At 35.0% G+C, this 21,188-nt stretch overlaps 1 protein-coding gene across 6 annotated transcripts in view; it reads right to left on the reverse strand.

Annotated features, from left to right (window-relative positions):
- The window catches only part of bach2b (BTB and CNC homology 1, basic leucine zipper transcription factor 2b), a 148,408-nt gene that overhangs the window by 90,294 nt on the left and 36,926 nt on the right, over window positions 1-21,188 (reverse strand). Inside the window, exon 1 of one of the 6 annotated variants that reach the window (XM_068215637.2) lies at window positions 18,577-18,699. The exons of the other annotated variants lie outside the window; for them this stretch is intronic. Coding sequence (XP_068071738.1) covers window positions 18,577-18,603 — 27 coding nt within the window. The 5' untranslated portion in view covers window positions 18,604-18,699. Of the gene's footprint in view, window positions 1-18,576; window positions 18,700-21,188 lie in introns of those variants that run through there. 6 annotated transcript variants of the gene reach the window in all.

The following is a 21,188-nucleotide window of genomic DNA, read 5'->3' on the forward strand; positions in this document are numbered from 1 at the left end:
ATTCAAACACGCACCCGCATAATCTAATTCCTAAATGACAACAATTCAGCGATGTCTATTAAACCTCTGACAAGTGTGATCACAGCAAAACCTGCCTTTGATCCAAAAATAGTAGCTGACATTTCATTTCATAAAACAGCTTTAGTCTATTTTTATTACTGTGTTAGAAAATGTTCAATAGCAACAGAAGCATGAAGTCTGCAGTCTGAATGCAAACACTGACGCCTTGAGTAGTGATGATCAAAACAGAATAAAAGACCTGTTGAAGGTAAAATGAAGAATGTCAAATGAAAATAACATTCAATTACATAGGTGGTGGCAAGAAATTGTTTAAAAAATCCTATTTGTTGTTGAATTATTCATTCAAATGATTAATTCAAAAATGCTGATTAATCCATCAATCAAAGCAGTCTTTATGAGACATTATTGCATGATCTGTTGACATACTTGATTCTTATTGGCTGAATGGTGTGCAATAAAATCCTTTAATGCACAGGTAGTTCCAGTCAGTTTTGATCATAGTTCGGAACAATTGGGTTAACCTCAAACATTAGTAGCTATAATAACAGCTGACCTTGCACATATGCTAAGAATATTTGAGAATAGTTAAATAACACGTTACTTTGAGCTATTAGATATGACCTGCACACACACACAGTCTCTCTTGCATGCATTTCCTTTCTCTCATTCTGCCTGTGACTTATTCAAAGGCGGGAGATTTAATGTGTCATAATGACAAATATTTGTTCAAATATTGCACTGCAATGACCAATGTCATTTTAACTTGCTCTACTTTAAGTTAACTTGTACTATTCAATTTAAAAGCCCAACAAAACAAACACTTGGCACAAAGCTAAAATCTTAACACATGGCAAACCATTGATTATCCTCTATTTAAGTCATTTGTTCAAGGTAATATTTTTAAAAACGTTGGTTTATCTGTAAAAAATGCTGTAAAGTTACAGTATTACCGGCAATGTTGGTTGCCAGTAATACTGTAAAATTTACAATTGCACTGTTTTACAACCATTTTAACTGTGTTGTAGTTTTATAACACAACTGTAATTTGTAATTTACAGCGAACATGTAAACTTTACAGTATTACTGGCAACATTTACAAGCGCACTGTACATGAACAATTACAACTGTATTGTAGTTTTATAGCACAATTGTAATTAATAATTTACAGTACACTTGTAAATTTTACATTATTGCTGGCAATTTTTGCAGAATTACTGGCAAAACTTACAAGCATACTGTAAATAAACAATTACAACTGTACTCTAGTTTTATAGCACAGTTGTAATTGTTAATAAACAGTGCTCTTGTAATTTTTATTGTATTAGTGGCAACCAAAATTGCCAGTAATACTACACATTTTACAGCAATTTTTTTACAGTGTAGAAATAAAGCAAGTTAAATCTTTATAAGTGAGTCCTTGAATCATTTGTAGCACTTTGTTCAAGAGATTCATTCACAAATGCTGAAATCTCTTCTATGTTGACGTATGATCAGTTTCTATATTTTTACTCGAGAAACCTTTACACTTAAATATACATTATCATAAGGAACAAATGGTTATCAAAAGACTAACCTCTTTTTCAATCCCACCTTAATATAAGTTTCTTAACAAAAAAACTTTATGATGCCAAAAGACACCTATAAAACAATTGTAGAACTGTGCTCACTAAATACAAGCGGGAAAAGGCTTTAATCTTGTCTCCCATGGACAGATGGGGGTCTTATTTGGCTTATATCTTGAGGATCTTATATGGTAAATGTACAGGTGCAGTTTTAAGCATTAAGAGGTGGTAATCTCTACTGAACGGAGAGAGATTATTCGCACTCAGGCTGATTTATTGTTTTCTTTATTGGGTTAGCCTGGAGCGATGTGAGATGCCATCAGCGTCTTCCAGCAGGCTCTGTTCGCACAGTGATAAATATTGATTTACAGTCACAGCACTTATGAGACGTTATGCTGCACTGTCACTAAGAGGTGACGCGCACCTTCTTCACATGTACAAAGGAAGGAGGCTGTCAATAAAGCCACGCAGGGTGACAATAAATTTACCTCGTATACAATGGCTGGGGGAGGCAGAAGTCAAAATGTTTGTTTTATGATTCAATAAATTGTGGCGCAAAAGCTTCACGACTATCCATCAACGTCCAAAAAGCTGTGAGATCATCATTTTAATGGTGATCATTTTAACTGTTGGCCCCTCCTGAACACAACATCTTCAGAATAAACATTATAAGAGGGACTGGATTGATTATGATAGCACAGTTAAATGTAAAATGTCATCAACTTTAGTACCAATTTCAATAACACAGGAAAGATGACGATGCATTGCTCTCACTTTATTGATTCTACACTCAAAAAATTATGTTTGTTGTTTGCTCAAAATACTTTTTAAAAATGAGCTGAAACAGCACAATTCTTGAGTTTTTTTGGCACAATCTAATTGCTTTGTATTTATTGTATAAACTAGTAAGTTAAGTTAATTATGTTGTCGCAACTCCAGTTGATTATGTGGAAGCCAGCATTTTTAAAGTGTGTATCATCGATGTACTTTACACATATTAAATTCAACAGAAAAATGTAGGCAATACTACATCTTTTAAGAAAGCATTTTGTGTATAAATTTGTGTTTTATAATCAGTGTTATCTTAATAAAATGGGTTACTTGGTTACTAACAATTTAATTGGTTTATATATTTTAATTTATTTCATGCTGTGTTTGAGAAAGTTTACGTTTTGTCAGTTTCATCATTTTTTAAATGTCTATATGTTTTCATTATTATACAGTTATTAGTTAAGCTAAATGAAATAAGAACTATTTAGCTACTCACTGTTTAAATGAAATAATTATAAATGTTTTATAAAATAATATTAACACACAATGTTAATGCATATTACAGAGCCTCTATTATGGGTTTTTGAAAATGACTTTCTATACAGTGTGTAGCACTCGTTTAAATCTGAAAATGATTAAAATGAATGATTCTTTAACAAAATAGCCAACTCAGTGTCGAATACATTAATCGTGATGAGTTCGAATCTTTTGCCTGAACGCATTAACGTTGACACGGTACATCACCAAATATGTAGTACCAGATCTGGTGAAACGTGAACGCGCCTTTTCCTTCAGACACTAGTGGAGTGCGTAGGATCTATTTTAGATCAGTGCTCGCACTCTCTTAGGTTAAATCTTTATGGGCTATTCACATATTGCATCCAAAATCACTTAAAAAATGTGACACATGCTTCTTCCTTTACCAATTTAAATGTGTTTCTGAACTCTTGATCCTCTGCCGTTTGTCTTTGTTATGGCCACCAACAGCTGTTTTTACACATGCGGCACAGTCAATTTTTAAAATACTGTAGTTGAACTTTGCCACTGTGTGGATTAATACTGATTGTGTGTCGTTGTTATTACTTGGGGTTAGGGTTAATAGTAGAGTAATATGCTGCTGTTTAACTACATTGCTTTATTGCATTCCTATATTTGGGCTCTCACATACTCTCTGCTACTACATAGCATGGGGGGAATTTCTCTCTGTCTCGTGCTGAACCCAGTCGACCAATCACAACAGACTGGGTCATCGGATCAATCAGCGCAGATTAGCCTCGTGAAAAAGGAGAGGTTTGAAAACAAATAAATCAATGAATGTATCATATGGAAGTTGTTGAGATAATCAGGTAAAAATAAATGCATATTATAAGACAATGAATGTGTTTTTTGACTTACATGCATATCAGCCTGTTGTTGAAGACTCCCAAAACCAAAATATGACCTTTCATAATGCAAAATAGGGGCTCTTTAACATAACAGACAGTGGCAAATCACCAGCACAAAATAAGCAATTTGGGAAAATTTCATAAATATTTACAAAGAAACATTAAATTACATATGTAAATTATATATGTACATATGTACATTGCAATGCACACACTAAAACAAATGTCATTTTCCTGTAAAACGTTCTTTAGAATTCATAGCTTTGTTTACAACTTAAAAAAAATCATTTGAACAGTGATTTATAGCTTTAATTTCTTTATCAAGAGTGGTTAAGAACAAGTGCTTTCAACTGCACTTAATGCTCTTTAAATCATTCACATATTCTGCAGTACACTTAGAAAATTCCATCACCAAAATTAGTCTTCTTAATAATCCAAGTTTAATTCTTTTATAAGTAATGTTTTAGATGAGACTATAAGGTGAACAAGTGGACATTTGAGCAAGTGTTCAATCTCTTAGACAATGCGGAGAGTCAGGGAGAGCCTGCAGGGCTCATCAATGGCTGTCAGTGTCCCGTGGGTCTCTCAGTGTCTGAACATGAAGGGGACGGAGGGGGGAGGAAGATGCTGGAAACACAATAGAGCACCAAGATCTCAGCGCCTGATATTGATGTCATAGAGCGCATCTCCACATTATCCTGCTATTGATGAGTCTGATCTCAGCCTGAGGGAGAAGAGCAGTAATCGTGCCCTCCGTCTCTATCCCTCTGTGCACTTACATCACCAGAGCACTTGCATTGGTGACCCCCGACTCTCGGCAATCCATTAATAACATCATGGATTCAACCACTCATGCAAATGTAATGCAGGCAGAGTGGAGACAACTGTAAGGTCATGATTTATGAAGAATCCACAGAACACAATTGCATGTGTTAAATGTAATTGAAATGGAAGACTTAGGTGCAGAATGCAACAATTGCTGATCTAGATGAAAAAATAATCTTCCTATAGGAATAATCTATAAATAAGTAAAGTACAATTTATTGCACTTGATCACTCATTTTGTGTAACAAGATCTCTCAATGTATCATGAGGATTAATTACATTTTTTTGATATATGTTTATTTTTTTCTCTGAAAGTTCTGGGGTCTGTTCTTTATACGTGTATTACTCAATAAGCTAGATTTGGTTATTGAGGATTTGACACGATCCGGGATTGTTTCGATCTTCAAAGCGTATTCGAGAGTTGTTATAGCAACAGGTCTGATAGCTTATATCTGCTCAGGAGCAGGCTTATTTCATATAAACAGGATTAGATTGGGTCATTTTAAGCAAAGGTGATACTGAAAGTATCGAATGCTGATATTTTCTCATAGTAGTAATAGATTAAATACACTGGGGAAAATAGTAAAATAGCTAATAAATTATATTTATTAGCTTTAAAAAAATTATAATTATCACAGGGTGTTCTTTCCCTTCTCTCAAGGGGTTCAAAGAAAACGTTTATTAATATGGACCATTTAGATGCAAACACATACTGTTTTAAGGTATCAACCCAGCTTTAGTATAATTTGTGTATGATAGATATGGCCAATATTCTCTTTTTTGACGGAAAATTAATTTAAACGGCCATTTATTGAGAAGCTTGAATATGTATATAATAAAGAAAATACGCTCTAAAAGTAAAACTAAATAAATTGCTAAATTCACTTGACACATCAAAGTGTAAAGCATGCAGACCACAACAAATGTGTAAAGTTATTGTGTATCATATTTAACAGTTTACTGCGGATATGATCTAATTTTACTCACATGGATAATTGAATATTAATCAGATGATGTCATTAAGCTGCTGTGCTGTCAGCCAATCGTTGCATTGCTGATCATGATTTCAAGGATCGATATATCTGTCTTTCACAACACACGCAGCGATCTTAGATCAGTTCATCCATACATTTTAATCTGATTCGCAAACTTGTTTGAAGAATCAAATTAACCAGAGATCAGTTATCAAGATCAAAAGATCCAGGATCTGTAACATCATCTTAGATACAAAGAACGGACACCTGGTAGCATTAACATGTAAATATTGAGACTTGGTGAACAACAGTTTCAGCTAAAATGTCTTTAATTCTGTAATGAAAGGAAAAAAAGTCACCTACATATTGGATGTCCCGAGGATGAGAAAACAGCAAATCTTCATTTTTGGGTGAACTATTTATTTAAAAAATTAAAAACAAAATGTTGTCTCCCTATCATTCAAATGTGTAGTGTTGGTACAATTTTTAAAAAAAGATATTTTTTGAAAGAAGTCTATTATGTTCACCAAGGCTGTGTTTATTTGAACAAAAGTACAGTAATATAGTTACATTCTAAGATATTTTTTAATTTTAATAAGCCATTTTATATTTAAATTTATATTATTTTTTTTGTGTGCAATATATTGTCAAAAATTATGGTGAGAGTCAAGACCATTTTAAGCCACTGCCTATACAACATAATAATAATGCAAATAGGTATAATTTCTAGGGACAAAACCTTTCTTTCTTAAGGTTATTTAGATTCTGCAATTTGATGTGAGAAAAGTAAATGTCCCCATGTAAACTGTAAAAAAGTTTTAAGGTTATTTGTGAACTTGTGCCATTTTGGACTTAAACTTTTTTTGAAAGTTGACTGAAGCTTTGCAACAGAGCTCTTTTGGAACCTTCTTCTAAAACGTCCAAAGGTTTTGAGGAATATGTGAAAATTCAGCCTTTCTTCAGCTGTCAGCTGATCCCGCTGAAATCTCCAGATAAGATGACAGAGGCAGCACAATCAGCTAAAACGTTGGTCAAACATGATAGGCCGTATATGTTGCATCACCAAAAGTTGAGGTGTACACAAGGATCAGCAATGAGTTCATGTATTGATTATTGCAACTGGTCAATATATCAGACTAAAGCTGGATTTACTCCAGCATTGAGTGTTGTGTGATCCTTCAGAAATCATTCTAACACACTCTCAGAAATAAAAGTACCACCCCAATGACAGATCGCAAATTTATTTCTGAGAGTGTAGGATAATTTAGTCTTCAAGAAATGCTGTCGATTATTATCAGTTTTAACAGTTGTGTTTATTTAATTTTTATTGGAAACTGTGCCTTGTATTTTTTTTTTTATTAAAATAATTGCTAACACTTTATTTTGATGGTCCAGTTGAGTATTAGTAGACTGTCTGCTTAATATATGTTGATACTGCTCCTTTACCAGACAATTAACTGACTTTAAGAAACTTTGCAAGTACAGTACATGTCAGCTTACATTAACCCTAACCTAACAGTTTACTTATAATCTAATGCAAATTAGTTAAATTAGTTGTTAAAGTTGCAATGTAACTTAAATTCAACAAATGGACCATCAAAATAAAGTGTGACCAAATAATTGAGTTAAATATTGCATAAAGACATTCTTGATCTCCATATATTTGTATCTCTGTATACAGTCAGAATTTTAAAGTCTGTCTTTACATTAAACACAATTAAAATAAGGAAACTTTCACTGTGTTGCTTAAAAACCATTCATAATACACCCTAAATACCCAGCCCAACACCCAGACTTAATATAAACACAGTATAAAAAAAGACTGGGTGTAAGATATCAAACCACACTGTAGGCCCTGATGATGGAAACTCTGAGTCTGTAACATTTAATGAAATTAAAAGAGGAAAGGAATCAAAGACTCGTGGGCTGTATCTCTCTTCCCTCAGTATTTCCATTCATGGAAGCAAAACTCAATGTTCTTTCTGCATCATTGTCATCATCATCATCATCATCATCATCAACAACGTCATCATCATCAAAACCAGTGATCTTGTGCAAACATGCTGGGAAAAGATCTGATTATACAAGAGTAATTTACTTTTGTTGTAGTTTAAAGAGTCGAGTGTATTGATGACCAAGCAGAGTTTTTTTTTTTTTTTGCTTCTCTTGTCCATTAGCGAGCCAATAAACACAGACATGACTGGAAGTTCTCCATGAGTGGCTTTCCCGCTATGCAGGATCATTTTCCACAAAGTGAATATGGCACGAAGCCATTAAGATAATATGCAGCAAAATGAAGAATGATCGCTAGGCCTGATTCATTCTAAAATATTTGGACTCAATTCCTGGATCTGCAATTGATGGACTCGATTACTAGAATTGATTTCACACTGTTGCTGTGATTCTGCAGTCATTCTTTCTTCTCAACCCCTGCCAGAAGTAAATAAGCTACAAAAAGAAGCTTAATAAAGCAAAAAAGAAGCTTAATAAAGCATGCCAATTATTGCATTGATATTACAATAGCATAGTGTGTCTAATATACATGTGGACAATTGTTGTAAAGAATGTAGACAGCAAACTGTATGCCACCCTGGAACCCAAAATGTCTAGTTATGGTGCCTGGGTATATTTTAGGCAATAGCCAAAAATACATTGTTAGGGTCAAATTTAATAGATTTTTTTTATGCCAAAAGAAAGATTATGCTCCTTGAAGATATTTTGTAAATGTCTTACTGCAAATATATTTAAAAAAATTCTGATTAGTATTATTTATATATGAAATAGTATTATTATTTCTGATTAGTAATGTACATTGCTGAGCACTTCATTTAAACAGCTTTAAAAGCAGTTTTCTCAATAAAGATTTTCGATAGGTTTCAACTACTAATTTCAACAAATCACCATACTCCAATGAAAAGCTTATCTTAGTTTCAAAACTTTGACCCTTATGACTGGTTTTGCGGTCCAGGCTCACGCATACTGAAATTTTCACAACATTGCAACACCTAAAAAAAAAAAGAGTGTACAGTTTATGTGCCAATCGGATGTGTGTGGATGTCTTGTTATAGCTTTTAGCAGTATTTAGTCTAAACTTTTTCCAGTTTTGTTCTCATTTCTAAAGAGAAGTCAATTGTGAAGTGATTAAATAGTCTCTTTGTTATCATTAAATCTTGTTGTACAGTACACAATCGAATTGTTATGCTGCCTCAGAAGTACAGTTAAAGTCAAATTAACTAGCCCTCCTGTGAACTTTTTTTCATGATGATGATGTGATGATTAACAAAGTCAGGAATTTTTCACAGTATTACCGATAATATTTTTTCTTCTGGAGAAAGTCTTATTGGTTTTATTTAGGCAAGAACAAAAGCAGCTTTTAGTTGTTTTAATACAATTTTAAGGTCAATTTTATTAGCCCTTAAGAAATATATCTTTTGGATTGTCTACAGAACAAACTATACTTATACAATGATTTGCCTAATTAACCTAATTAAGCCTTTTTATTGCACTTTAAGCTGAATACTAGTATCCTGAAAAACATGTAGTAAAATATAGTCATCATTGCAAAAATAAAAACATTAATCAGTTATTAGAAATTAGTTATTAAAACTATTATGTTCAAAAACATCATCTTTTCGATAAACATAAATTGGAGATTAATATGTACAGGGGGGCTAATAATTCTGACTTTAACTGTATGTCTAAAATCAATTTTATGAAGTGTCTGCTTTCAAAGTCACTTAGGGTGTACTCACTCTAGGTACAGTTGCCGAAGCGCTCTTGTCCCCCAAGTGTGAGTCGAAGCATTCACACTTGTCAAACGAACCGGTAAACATGCCTGAGCAGTGTTCGGATACACTGTAAAAAATAATTTTCTTACTTTATTTTTTTTTTGTCTTGTTTATAATCCAAATATCTAAAAATTCTTAAATCAAGAAGAATTTTCTAGACAAGTAAAACATATTGTCTTGTTTTAAGAAATAATATGCTAAAATTAATTGAGCGTTTCCTTAAAACAAGCAAAATAATTTGTCAAAGGGGTAAGAAAAATAATCTTTTGTAAAAAGGAAAAAACAAGATTATTTTGCTTGTTTTAAAGAAAAAAAACTCACCTAATATTGGCATATTATTTCTGAAAATAAAACAAGATGTTTTGCTTGTCTACAAAATGCTTCTTGACATAAGAATTTTTAGATATTTGGACTAGAAAGAAGACAAAAAGAGAAGTATGAAAAGCATTTTTTGCAGTGTAGCCTAGTGTGAGTTTGCGCTAAATCAACAAATCAGCTGCGCCTGTGCTTGTGGATGCTGCCATAGCCCTTTTAAACTGAAACAAACTTAAACAAGTCGATTCCTTCAGAAGTTGAATTCAAAAATTGAAATAAACTCTTGATTCTAAATGACTTGGAATCTTTTTTGTAACGGAATCCCAGGCCTAATGATCTACACAGAGGAAAATGTGTGGTTATCTTCACATAAGGTTCAACTCTCCACCTTTCTCCCTCTATCCTGCTTCTTCCTAATCCTTCATTCATCTCCAGCTCCTCTTTCGTGTAATGGAAGGTGTACAACATGTTTAATTGCTCCTTGCAGTCTGGTCAGACACACGATCTGCGTCTCTAAAAATATCCCCGCGTGCGCGGCAGCCCCGAAAAACAGTAGAAGGGAAGGATTTGGTGGAGTATTGATAACGGAAAAAGACAGATAAGATGCATATCCACGGAGACCTGAGAGGGATGAAAACGCTGGCACATGCTGCTCTGACGTCACCAGAAACTTGAGGAGCTCGGAAGGAGAAATGGATTTATGCTTTTGCACGCCTGACTCAAAAGGCCAGCACATCAGGTTACCTTCTCACGGACTTCAGTTACCCATCAAAACACTGTCTCTCAATGGGCTGACCTCATCCTTCTGCCGGGGTCTAATGGAAGAAGATGGAGTGAAATTACAGTGTCGATATATGGTTTGTGTTGTATGCTAATTTAAATCAGAGAGAAATTCAAAATGATTGTGTGGAGTCTCTATTTTTCTCACTGTAAGAAGAAAGAAGTATATATTTTTTATATAATATACACTCACTGGCCACTTTAATAGGTACACCTAACTAGTAACAGGTTGGACCCCCCTTTGCCTTCAGAACTGCCTTAGTTAATCCTTCGTGGCATAGATATAACTTGGTAATGGAAATATTCCTGAGATGTTGGTACATATTGACAAGATAGCATCATGCAGTTGCTGCAGATTTGTTGGCTGCACATCCATGATACAAATCTCCCGTTCCAAAACAACCCAATGATGCTTTAATGGATTGAGATCTGGTGACAGTGGAGGCCATTTGAGTACAGTGAACTCATTGTCATGTTCAAGAAACCAGTCTGAGATGATTCACGCTTTATGACATGGCACATTATCCTGCTGGAAGTAGCCATCAGAAGATAGGTACACTTTGATCATAAAGGGATGGACATGGTCAGCAACAATATTCAGGTAGGCTGTGGCGTTGACACCATTACACAACCACCACAAGCCTGAACCGTTAATACAAGATAGGATGGATCCAAGCTTTCATGTTGTTGACGCCAAAATCTGACCCTACCATCCCAGCATTGCAGAAGAAATCGAGACTCATCAGACCAGGTAACATTTTTCCAATCTTCTATTGTCAATTATGGTGAGCCTGTGCCAATTGTAGCCTCTGTGTCCTGTTCTCAGCTGACAAGAATGGCACCCGGTGTGGTCTTCTGCTGCTGTAGCCCATCAGCCACAAGGTTGGACGTGTTGTGCTTTCAGAGATGTTCTTGGATTTGGATTCAGCCAGATGTCCGTGTTGAAAATCACCCATAATAAATAAACACTTTCATGTGAGAGAAAAGGTAGGCTGTTACCTTTTCCCACAATCCACATCCACCTGTCAGACCTGTGGCTTTTCCGTGGAGCAAGCAAACAGCGCAGGATCTTGTCAGGTTTGATCTTATCTGATCTGCTTGTTTTTTTGGGCCTGGGTTCAAACGCCAGACGATGCACCACAACAAGAGAGCTTTCCAGGGGACAGACTGAAACAACAGTTAAACTGAAAAGCAGTGGTGGCCCCTTTCTTCCCTCACCAAATGTGTGTGTGTGTGTGCGTGTGCGTGTGCGTGTGTGTGTGTGGATATGTGTGTGGCAGGCTGCGCTTGTCTTATGGAGGGTGATGGAAACACATGTCAAAAAGGAACTGAGTGTTTAACGTCTCCTGTTCAGCCAACTTCCTGAAACAGGAGGTATATGTGTGTGTGTGTGTGTGTGTGTGTGTGTGTGTGTGTGTGTGTGTGTGTAAAAGTGCTGTCTCATACTGTCTTTTCCTCTGATATTTTACTGACCCACTTTCAACACGAATTCAACTGTTGATGGCTTTGCAACATAACAACATCAACAAGCCACAACAATGTCAAACAATTACTGACAATTCAGAGTGAAGAAAGCGGTTCACTGGAGAGATTTCATTCTCACTGAAGCTGCGATTTTCTGCCAAAAAACGAACAGTGCAATATAAAAAAGATGTTAAAAAACAAATGAGATGAAGACTCTTGTAAGTAATGGTGTAAAATAGGCTGTTTTATTTACACTAAGTTGGTCACTTTTTGGAAGACGACACACTGAGATCACATGACTACTTGAAAAGTACTCAAATACTTAAATAAAATGTGCAGAAATCTCTGGATATTTTTGCTAAGTTAACAACTGTATTATCTCTGACTGCAAAAATTCACCTAGTCATTGGTAACATCCAAAATTATGGTTTGGGAGATATAAATCTCTACAGAAAATCCCTACAGACAGTGCAATTTCACTGAAGTTTGATCAGTAGATAAACACTGTAGTTAAATCAAGTTTCTTCTAATTACGATTATTATCAAAAGTTAAAGAGTTTGAGAGAGTGGTCCATGTGTTTGTGTCTTTTTGACTTGAGTATTGCAATTCTCTCTATGGGGCAAGTCAATCAAATATAAATGGAGTTCACATGCTTCAAAATGTGCCTGCCACTTTTGACAGGCACCTGTAAAATTGACCATATTTCTCCCATGCTATGTTCTCTCTACGGGTTGCCTGTTTGGTACAGAATTTATATGTACATTTATATCTATTTGATGTTTTTAGTTTTATTTTATTTCTTAACAGACATTTTGTACAGCACAGTGGTGGTCAGCTACTGTTGTTTTTATTGTGCTTTATAAATATATTTGATTTGATTTACCATTTTGACACGGAGTAGGTTTCCATAGACACCAATAATTCGATTTTAATATGATTAAGACAATACTCTGACTAAAAGCCTACTATGTAAACAGCGATTTTTGATTACCTTAATCTGATTAAGGTCATAATCGAACTAAACAGAAAGTGCAGAATAGACATGCAAACACCTTAATCAAACTATTATCATCGTGTAGGGTTTTCGCCGCATTTTGTGACAGGATAGTCTATACACTATCCTGTCACAAAATGCGGCGAAAACCCTACATGATAGTAATAGTTTGATTAAGGTGTTTACATGTCTATACTGCACTTTCTGTTTAGTTCGGCTGTTTGACATTATTCTTTGCACATACCGAGTCAGTGAAGGACCACAGACAACCGCATTTCGAAATGCAGAAGTTTTTTTCCTATACAGCATGCGGTATCAAAGTCCATTAAAAGAACACTCTTCCAGCAGTTCATATTCATATTTATTTAAACACTTTAATCATATTATTGTCAAATTCAGATTAAGGCAAATAATTTGATTACTGATGACCATGTAAGCGTAGTCAATGGCTCTATTTTTCTATGATACTTTAACCAAAAGCTTTAAAAATCCATGATGATTTTCTGAGGGAGAAAAAATAAAAATAAATCTACAAAATCTATTTGAAGTCTAACAGAATTAACTGTGAATTGCTTCACTTTTTCCAAAGTCAATTTGTACGTAGCATTTTTGAGATTTAACATATTTATTGTTATTTAAAATATCCTTCAAGTAAGGCACCATCTTGCTGCTGAATATTAATACATGCTTTATAAGCGTTTATAAAGCATGTATTAATAAAAGCTTTTTTAAAGCTTTAAAGCTACAAGCTTTACATTATTTAAAGAGCTAGTAAGTTATTACATCTCAGATTAAAGTTTGATGTCTAATTGTTTACTTTTGTGGCAGGTAACCATGTAATAAGCGGAATAAGGTACATCTAGATGGCTGTTTTCACAAAAACACCCATTTAGACGTACACTTCGCGTTGGGCTGCTGATAAACGTGTCAGGCTTTATTCTGTGACAACAACCGTCTAGATCAGGGGTTCCCAAACTTTTTCTTAGAAAGGGCCAAAAACCAAACTTGATTGAGGGTTGTGGGCCATGGTAAACATACCGAACTGCACTGCAAAAAATCTAGGGTTCCACACAATTCATTCAGGTTGTTTTTAGTTTGCTTTTTTTAGCACAACAACAAAACAAACTACCATAAAAAATAAAAAAACTGGATGGAGGCAAAATTAAAAAGTTATCAAGGGCCAGCTTTGGCCCGCAGGCCCTAGTTTGGGCATCTCTGGTCTAGATGTACATTATACCGTAGTATTAAATATATTAATGTATTAAATTATATAGACACTTAGAATCAATTATGATGATGCACTTGATAAGAAGCAGTACTAAAACCAATACATGTAAATAAAAACGACCAGCGTTATAATATTTTGTCTTCAGAGAGGAGTTATCATTTCTAGATTTTAATCAATTAAACAGGTCTACAACTTTAAATCTTATAAATAGCGAAGCGCCACACGTCATTAACTAGGGAAGGTGACTAATAATTTTGTGCGTTTGTGAAACATGCAGTAGCACAAAGAGGCAGATCTCTCTGCATGCTTTAGCAGCTCTCGAGTGCTAATTGAGCGAGTGGTGTTAACGGCAGATTCAGAGGCCAACTGTTCACAATCCCCCTCACGGCTAAAGATAGATTCAGTCAGCAGCACGCCGACTGCACACGCCTGCTGAATGACAGTACTACTACAAGCTCACACACACGCGTGCGCATGCATGCACACTTCTGAATCACACACTTCAACATCACTGGATAATCAAACAGAAGTGCTGGAAAATCATGCTGAGCCACAACAAGAAATTTCCTTCTGACACTATTTTAAGGGATGCAAAGTGGTGATTTTCAGATAATATTTTAAAGAACAATAATTCTCAATAATTATGATTAACAGTATTTTTATGTGGCTTGCAATATCATCATGGATCAGTTTGAATGAGCTTGAAAATTCTCTTGTCCTGATATACTTTACTGCTATAATGAAACTGACGTCTTTGGAAAGATTCTTTGCGAAGGGGAAAAGGCCCAGTGAAGGACCCGTGAACTGCCAAGGAATGGATCCGCAACCTATTTGTCAACGAATCAGGTGAATCTACCATGGCTGTGCAAGAACATCAACTGATGGAGCTCCCAAATGACTGCAGTCTTTTAGGGGCCATTCGCATATCGCGTCTTTTCTAGAGTTCAAACAAGTTCGTTGTTTCCAATGGAAGTGAGCGGCTTGTGGCTTGATATGCCGTGCCTTCCAGATGCTCCAACTTGAAAAATTTTGTGAGGGCACCGCGAATTATGTGACAAAAACTGACAGCTTCAGCTTGTATGGAATATACATATTTCGGTAAGACTAATTATCTCATAAAAACCCAGAACACTCTAACACTGCAGTACTTTCTCATAAATAAAACTTGTATCAGAGTGACAGCAATGATTTGTCATTTGTTGATGGTCGCTAGCAACCAACCCTCTTTCCCAGTCCACGGTGACAAAAAGGTTGAGGAACACTGCTTTAGAATATTGCTAGCATGTTTTTATATGTTAATTCCCTAGCTAATAATTTTTGGTTCGCTTAATATTAGTTTCTAGTTTTCAGAATGTTTTCTGTTGGTTAGCTAGGAAAGATTTATTTGGGTGAATAAAGCATCTGCATTCCTTCTACGTAAAGAAAACGTTAGCAAAATACCCTGATGTACATGACAGCTTAGGACAAAATGTGCAATGATTACCAACACACAGCTCTTCATCAGTGATAAACAAAGATCAGTGAAGCACTTCAGACCAGAGATATTAGTTCAGAGACTAATATTCAGACTAACTTCAGAGATATTAGTTATTATTAGTTAATATTAGTTATTCTGATCTACTATTATCGTTTAAAAGAACTTTATCATTAACTTTATCGTTATAAAAGAATAATGTGATGTGAATGATATATTGAATAACAATGTTAAATATTGAATAATAATAATAAGTATAATATATTAGATAATATGGGATATATATTATAAAATATATTATTTATATTTTTATTTAATTGTTATATGTATATATATTTTTTCTACTACTGTTTACTGTAGAGAAAGACAGAGACAGAGAGAGAGAGAGAGAGAGAGAGAGAGAGAGAGAGAGAGAGAGAGAGAGGCTAGTATCAGAAGGTCAGCAGACAGATTATCCCATCTAAAAGCAAGCATTTAAGGGCTAAAAGGTGCAGATGACAAAACGGCTTACATGTGTTTATAGTACTGTTTGCATAAAATACAAAAACACTTTGTTTGCAGACATAATTATATACATCTTTAAACACAATATCTAGACACAATATCTATATTTTAACTTCATTACGGTTAAGAAATGGATATTTGGTGAAATATCTCTGATTTTCAAATCGCAACAAATGAATAAATGTATTACTCTGATCGATTTTCTGAAGATTAAACAAATGCTTTAAATTATTTTATTCTATAATTGGACGAAATGTTAACAGATCATAGAAACTGAACATTTTTATGTGGTCTCTAATTTTTTGTCCATAGCTGTATGTTCGCCCTGACCTCAGCCCAGACAGGAGGGTGGGAGGAGGAGGCAGTGGAGGCGTCAGGATGGGGGGAGGGGTTGTTTTGACACTGAGCCAGAAGTTCTGCCAATCAGCTTCAGTCTCAATCGATGAGGGGGGAAGGGAGAAACAAGATGACAGAGAGGGACAAAAAAAAAATGGCGAGCTCGCCCAGAGTAGGACGAATCTCTGACTGCGGCGGGCAATGGAGGAAGCCGCTGACTCAGGAGTTCCTGGTGTTTAGCAAGTGAATATGTGACTAAACGGAGTGCATTCCACAGCCTTGATTCACCCCGCTCTCCCTTCCCCCCTCATAGTCTCCTCCCTCATGCCTTTTTCCAGGGTGATCCCTGCATTTTTGTTCCCCCTCTCCCTTTCTTTTCCTCATTCTTGGTATGTCAACACTTCCAGACTCACTCTCTGCCAGGTCCACTCACTGGCCACGGCATTTTTAATTGGGCGCATTTGCCACACAAGAACTGAATCCCCTCCGCCCCACTCGCTTCGTCCCAAACAAAAACATCCTGAGGGCCAGGCCTGCTCAGGGCTCCACTACAGGAAGCAGGGATTGAGCCGAGGCCAGGCACAGACCCAGACAATGTGTTATTAGGCAGAAAAAAGGATGTTATTCTGGAAACAATGATTCAGAAGGCTTTGTGAGCGATACAGTATTGACACTAGCATATGCTAATTGAGGAATACAGCTCGCTAATTAAAGAGAAGATGAGTCGCCCCACACAGGATCTATGTGTTTTCTGTTTTCAGTGATTGTGAGGGAACATCTGTGGAGATTCAGCTTAAATGTATGGTTTTGGTTTTGATTCTACTGGTTTATGAAATATTAGCCAACTATATTGAATAATAATTCTGCAGATGAATGTGAATAGACACAAATTCTGTGGAAACTAATCCCATAAAATTATCATATAGACAGACAGACAGACAGAAAGAGACAGAAAGACAGAAAGAAAGATAGAAAGAAAGATAGATAGATAGATAGATAGATAGATAGATAGATAGATAGATAGATAGATAGATAGATAGATAGATAGATAGATAGATAGATAGATAGATAGATAGATAGATAGATAGATAGATAGATGGATGGATAGATGGATAGATGGATAGATGGATAGAGAGATATGGAGATGGATGGATGGATGGATGGATGGATGGATGGATGGATGGATGGATGGATGGATGGATGGATGGATGGATGGATGGATGGATGGATGGATGGATGGATGGATGGATGGATGGATGGATGGATGGATGGATGGATGGATGGATGGATAGATAGATAGATAGATAGATAGATAGATAGATAGATAGATAGATAGATAGATAGATGGATAGATGGATAGATGGATAGATGGATAGATGGATAGATAGATGGATAGATAGATGGAGAGATATGGAGATTGATAGATAGATAGATAGATAGATAGATAGATAGATAGATAGATAGATAGATAGATAGATAGATAGATAGATAGATAGATAGATAGATAGATAGATAGATAGATAGATAGATAGATAGATAGATAGATAGATAGATTAAAGCTGATTGAAAAAGGATAGATGAAAGGCTGGATAAATGAATGAATACATAGATAGATATGGACGAATGGATGAACGGACAAACGGATAGATAGATAGATAGATAGATAGATAGATAGATAGATAGATAGATAGATAGATAGATAGATAGATAGATAGATAGATAGATAGATAGATAGATAAATAGATAGATAGATAGATGAATGGAGAGATATAGGGATGGATGGATAGACAGATAGATAGAGCGATATAGGGCTGAATGGATGGATAGAGATATAGGGATGGATGGATGGATAGACAGATGGATAGATAGAGCGATATAGGGATGGATGGATAGATGGATGGGTAGAGAGATATAGGGATGGATGGATGGATAGAAGGATGGATCTTCCATCTTTTTTAACGCAAAATAAAGAAATACTAAATATTTGTTGAATATTCATAAATGTAAACAATTTTAAAGATCATAATGATTGTAATCATTATAACTCTATCATTGAAATCTGTGAGTGCAGATCAAGTGCAGGGATAGCGACGAGCTCTGCTAATAGCAAACACTCATTCAACTGGCCTTGTAAGGAAGTATGTGTAGATTTACCCCCAAAGCTATGAGGAAGCGAGCCATGGCACCATCTGCCCAACTTCAGCTAATCACCTCTGCCAGATGGAGGAGAATATGGAGCTTTTTTTTGAGATCCTTTCTGCAACAATGCTCCTCTGGCTGTTGTAAAAGAAAGACAAACTGAGGGGTAACACAAACGAGATCATTTATACACCTTACTTACACTTTTACTTCTCACATTGCTTAGCTATTTTACTTAATATGATCTCTACATTCCCGGCATGTCCTGACACATAATTACAGCATTCAAGACTCTGAATGAAGTCAAAAAAGGAAACTAATGAATAGGTGAATAAACACATTTTTTTTAGATGAACAGAATAAAAAATAATAATTACAGTTTGGCCTGACTAATCGCAATCATGGCAGAAAAAAATAATATTAATGAAAATCCTAACAAATACAATAGGGTTTCATCGATCCCCTAATAATTATCACATACTTACACAGTTAATTGTTTGATCTCGGAATTGCATACAACTTTGTATTGCATTTTCTTAATGTTTTTAATATGCAAATGAGACATTATTTAATGAAATATGTGCTAATTTGCATACACTGTCAGGTTTACAATTCTTGCTTTATTATATATTTTTTAATATTAGAGTCAAATAGTTTTACAGAGAGGATATTATTAGCAAATTTCTTATTATCACCCCATTACTCAGAAAACATTGTGAACAATCAGAAAAAAAGTTTGAATAAAATGTTGCATATAATCAGGCATGTTTAAGAACACCATAGGCTCTAATCTACCATAATATTTAAAAAAAGACATGCATGTTTTTTGTTGTTGTATGAGTTTGTTCCTTAAACAGTTGAAATAGAACTTGTACAATTATTAAACATATTTTACTACTTATAAAGCAGCTCTTTTAAAAAAAATAAATAAATAACATTTGATGAATGTAAACTGCTATACAGTTATATTGAAAATAATGTTAAAATACTGTAGTTCTGCATGGTAAAATGTACAGTAAAATACTGCTTTCCGTTTTTCAGTATGTGTACCCCTATTGTAATTAGTGTTAAAAAAAAGATTTTAAAAAGTAGTAAAAAGATAAAATGACGTATTTCATTTGACAGTAAACCTAACACTATTGTAATTAGTATTACAGTAATTTTTTTGTTTTCTGTTGCCAGTAAGTTATAGTACATTTAAGAAGAAAGTTTTTTACAGTGTACACATATTAATACAGCTATAAAGTACTGATGAAGTAAGGAGTTATGGCTTATTGAAGGAGAAAAAAAATCTCAAAATGGCCTTTAAAAATATGTATTGTCAATAAAATCTACAACCAAAAACAAACACAAACTAATAAACTGACTTAAATGTATAAAAAAAACATAAAAAGAAACACATTTGGATGATTTCATTCTATAAGACTGCAAAAAATAACACACACAAAAAAAGTTGCCTGTAGTGTCTCGCCTGAATCTCCATTTTCAAGAGTCATTGATCAAAGCAGATTTAGCTTAGGTTAGTCGCCATCTTAGATTATTGACAAATCCACGTTCGTCAGATGGCTCCGTGAAGGGCAGAGAGTCCTTGACTGAAAGCCTTAGTATTCAGCTCAGTGCTCGGCTTGATATGTCTGACTCCGGCTCTCTCGTTTGATGGGAGTTTGATTGCGACAGTGGACATTTTTCAATGGCTGCCATGAGAAATGTGAATACTATTATCAACCTGCAATGATTCATTCACCTGATGTCTAATAAAACTTCGCAATCCAGATGAATCATGGCTTGCTCATGGAGGAAGCCAGCCCAGCAGACTGCATGTAGTGACAGAAAGCGAGGCTTTGAGATCTGACAAACACACTCGGCCTCTAGCTAGCCATTATAACACCAACCATGGCCATGGTGAATTTAGAAGCCATTCCCACTTTCATCATTCATGAGGACAACATTAATGCTGCTATACATATGTGTTTCAATAGAAAAAAAAAATACTTGTATGTATTGCATTTGACTAATCAGTAGATTTTTATAAAAAATTTTTAAATCTTTAATGGCTGTTTTAAATATTTATATATTCTGAATGCAACTTTTCCATAAACTATGGAGCATACTGGCTTATAGATAACATCAAGACTAGCACATTGATAATAACTCCCCAAAAACTTCACTGAGCATTGAGTATATTGATGTAAAATGCATTCCGTGAATACCAAGCTATATGATTAACTGTGTTCGGAAAGTTCGGAGCTCATATGAGTATTCTCTTTGAAATACAGTACAGGTTGTCAGTTTAATGCCAGTTTTCATCATTTGGTTAAACTTTTTTGCCATCACGTATTATAAAATGCCCTGCTAGACTCCTTTTGGACTTGACTGACAAATTCAACAATTATGGGATGGATGATTGGAGAGCTGATCGCTAACAACACGCTTCACAAGACCCACTGCAACAAACACCATTTAACTGAATCCCAATAACAGCAAGAGATCTGATCAATAAGTGTGAAATAGAGACAGAATTCCAGCTTCAAAGCTAAAATAAATTCAAATAAATAGATAAACAAATTAATTCATTAATAAAAGAAAGAGATTGTAATAATAACAAAAAAAGAGTAACAACATAAAAA

Source organism: Danio rerio, chromosome 20 (genome assembly GCF_049306965.1).
Source record: "Danio rerio strain Tuebingen ecotype United States chromosome 20, GRCz12tu, whole genome shotgun sequence".
Taxonomy (NCBI): Eukaryota; Metazoa; Chordata; class Actinopteri; order Cypriniformes; family Danionidae; genus Danio; species Danio rerio.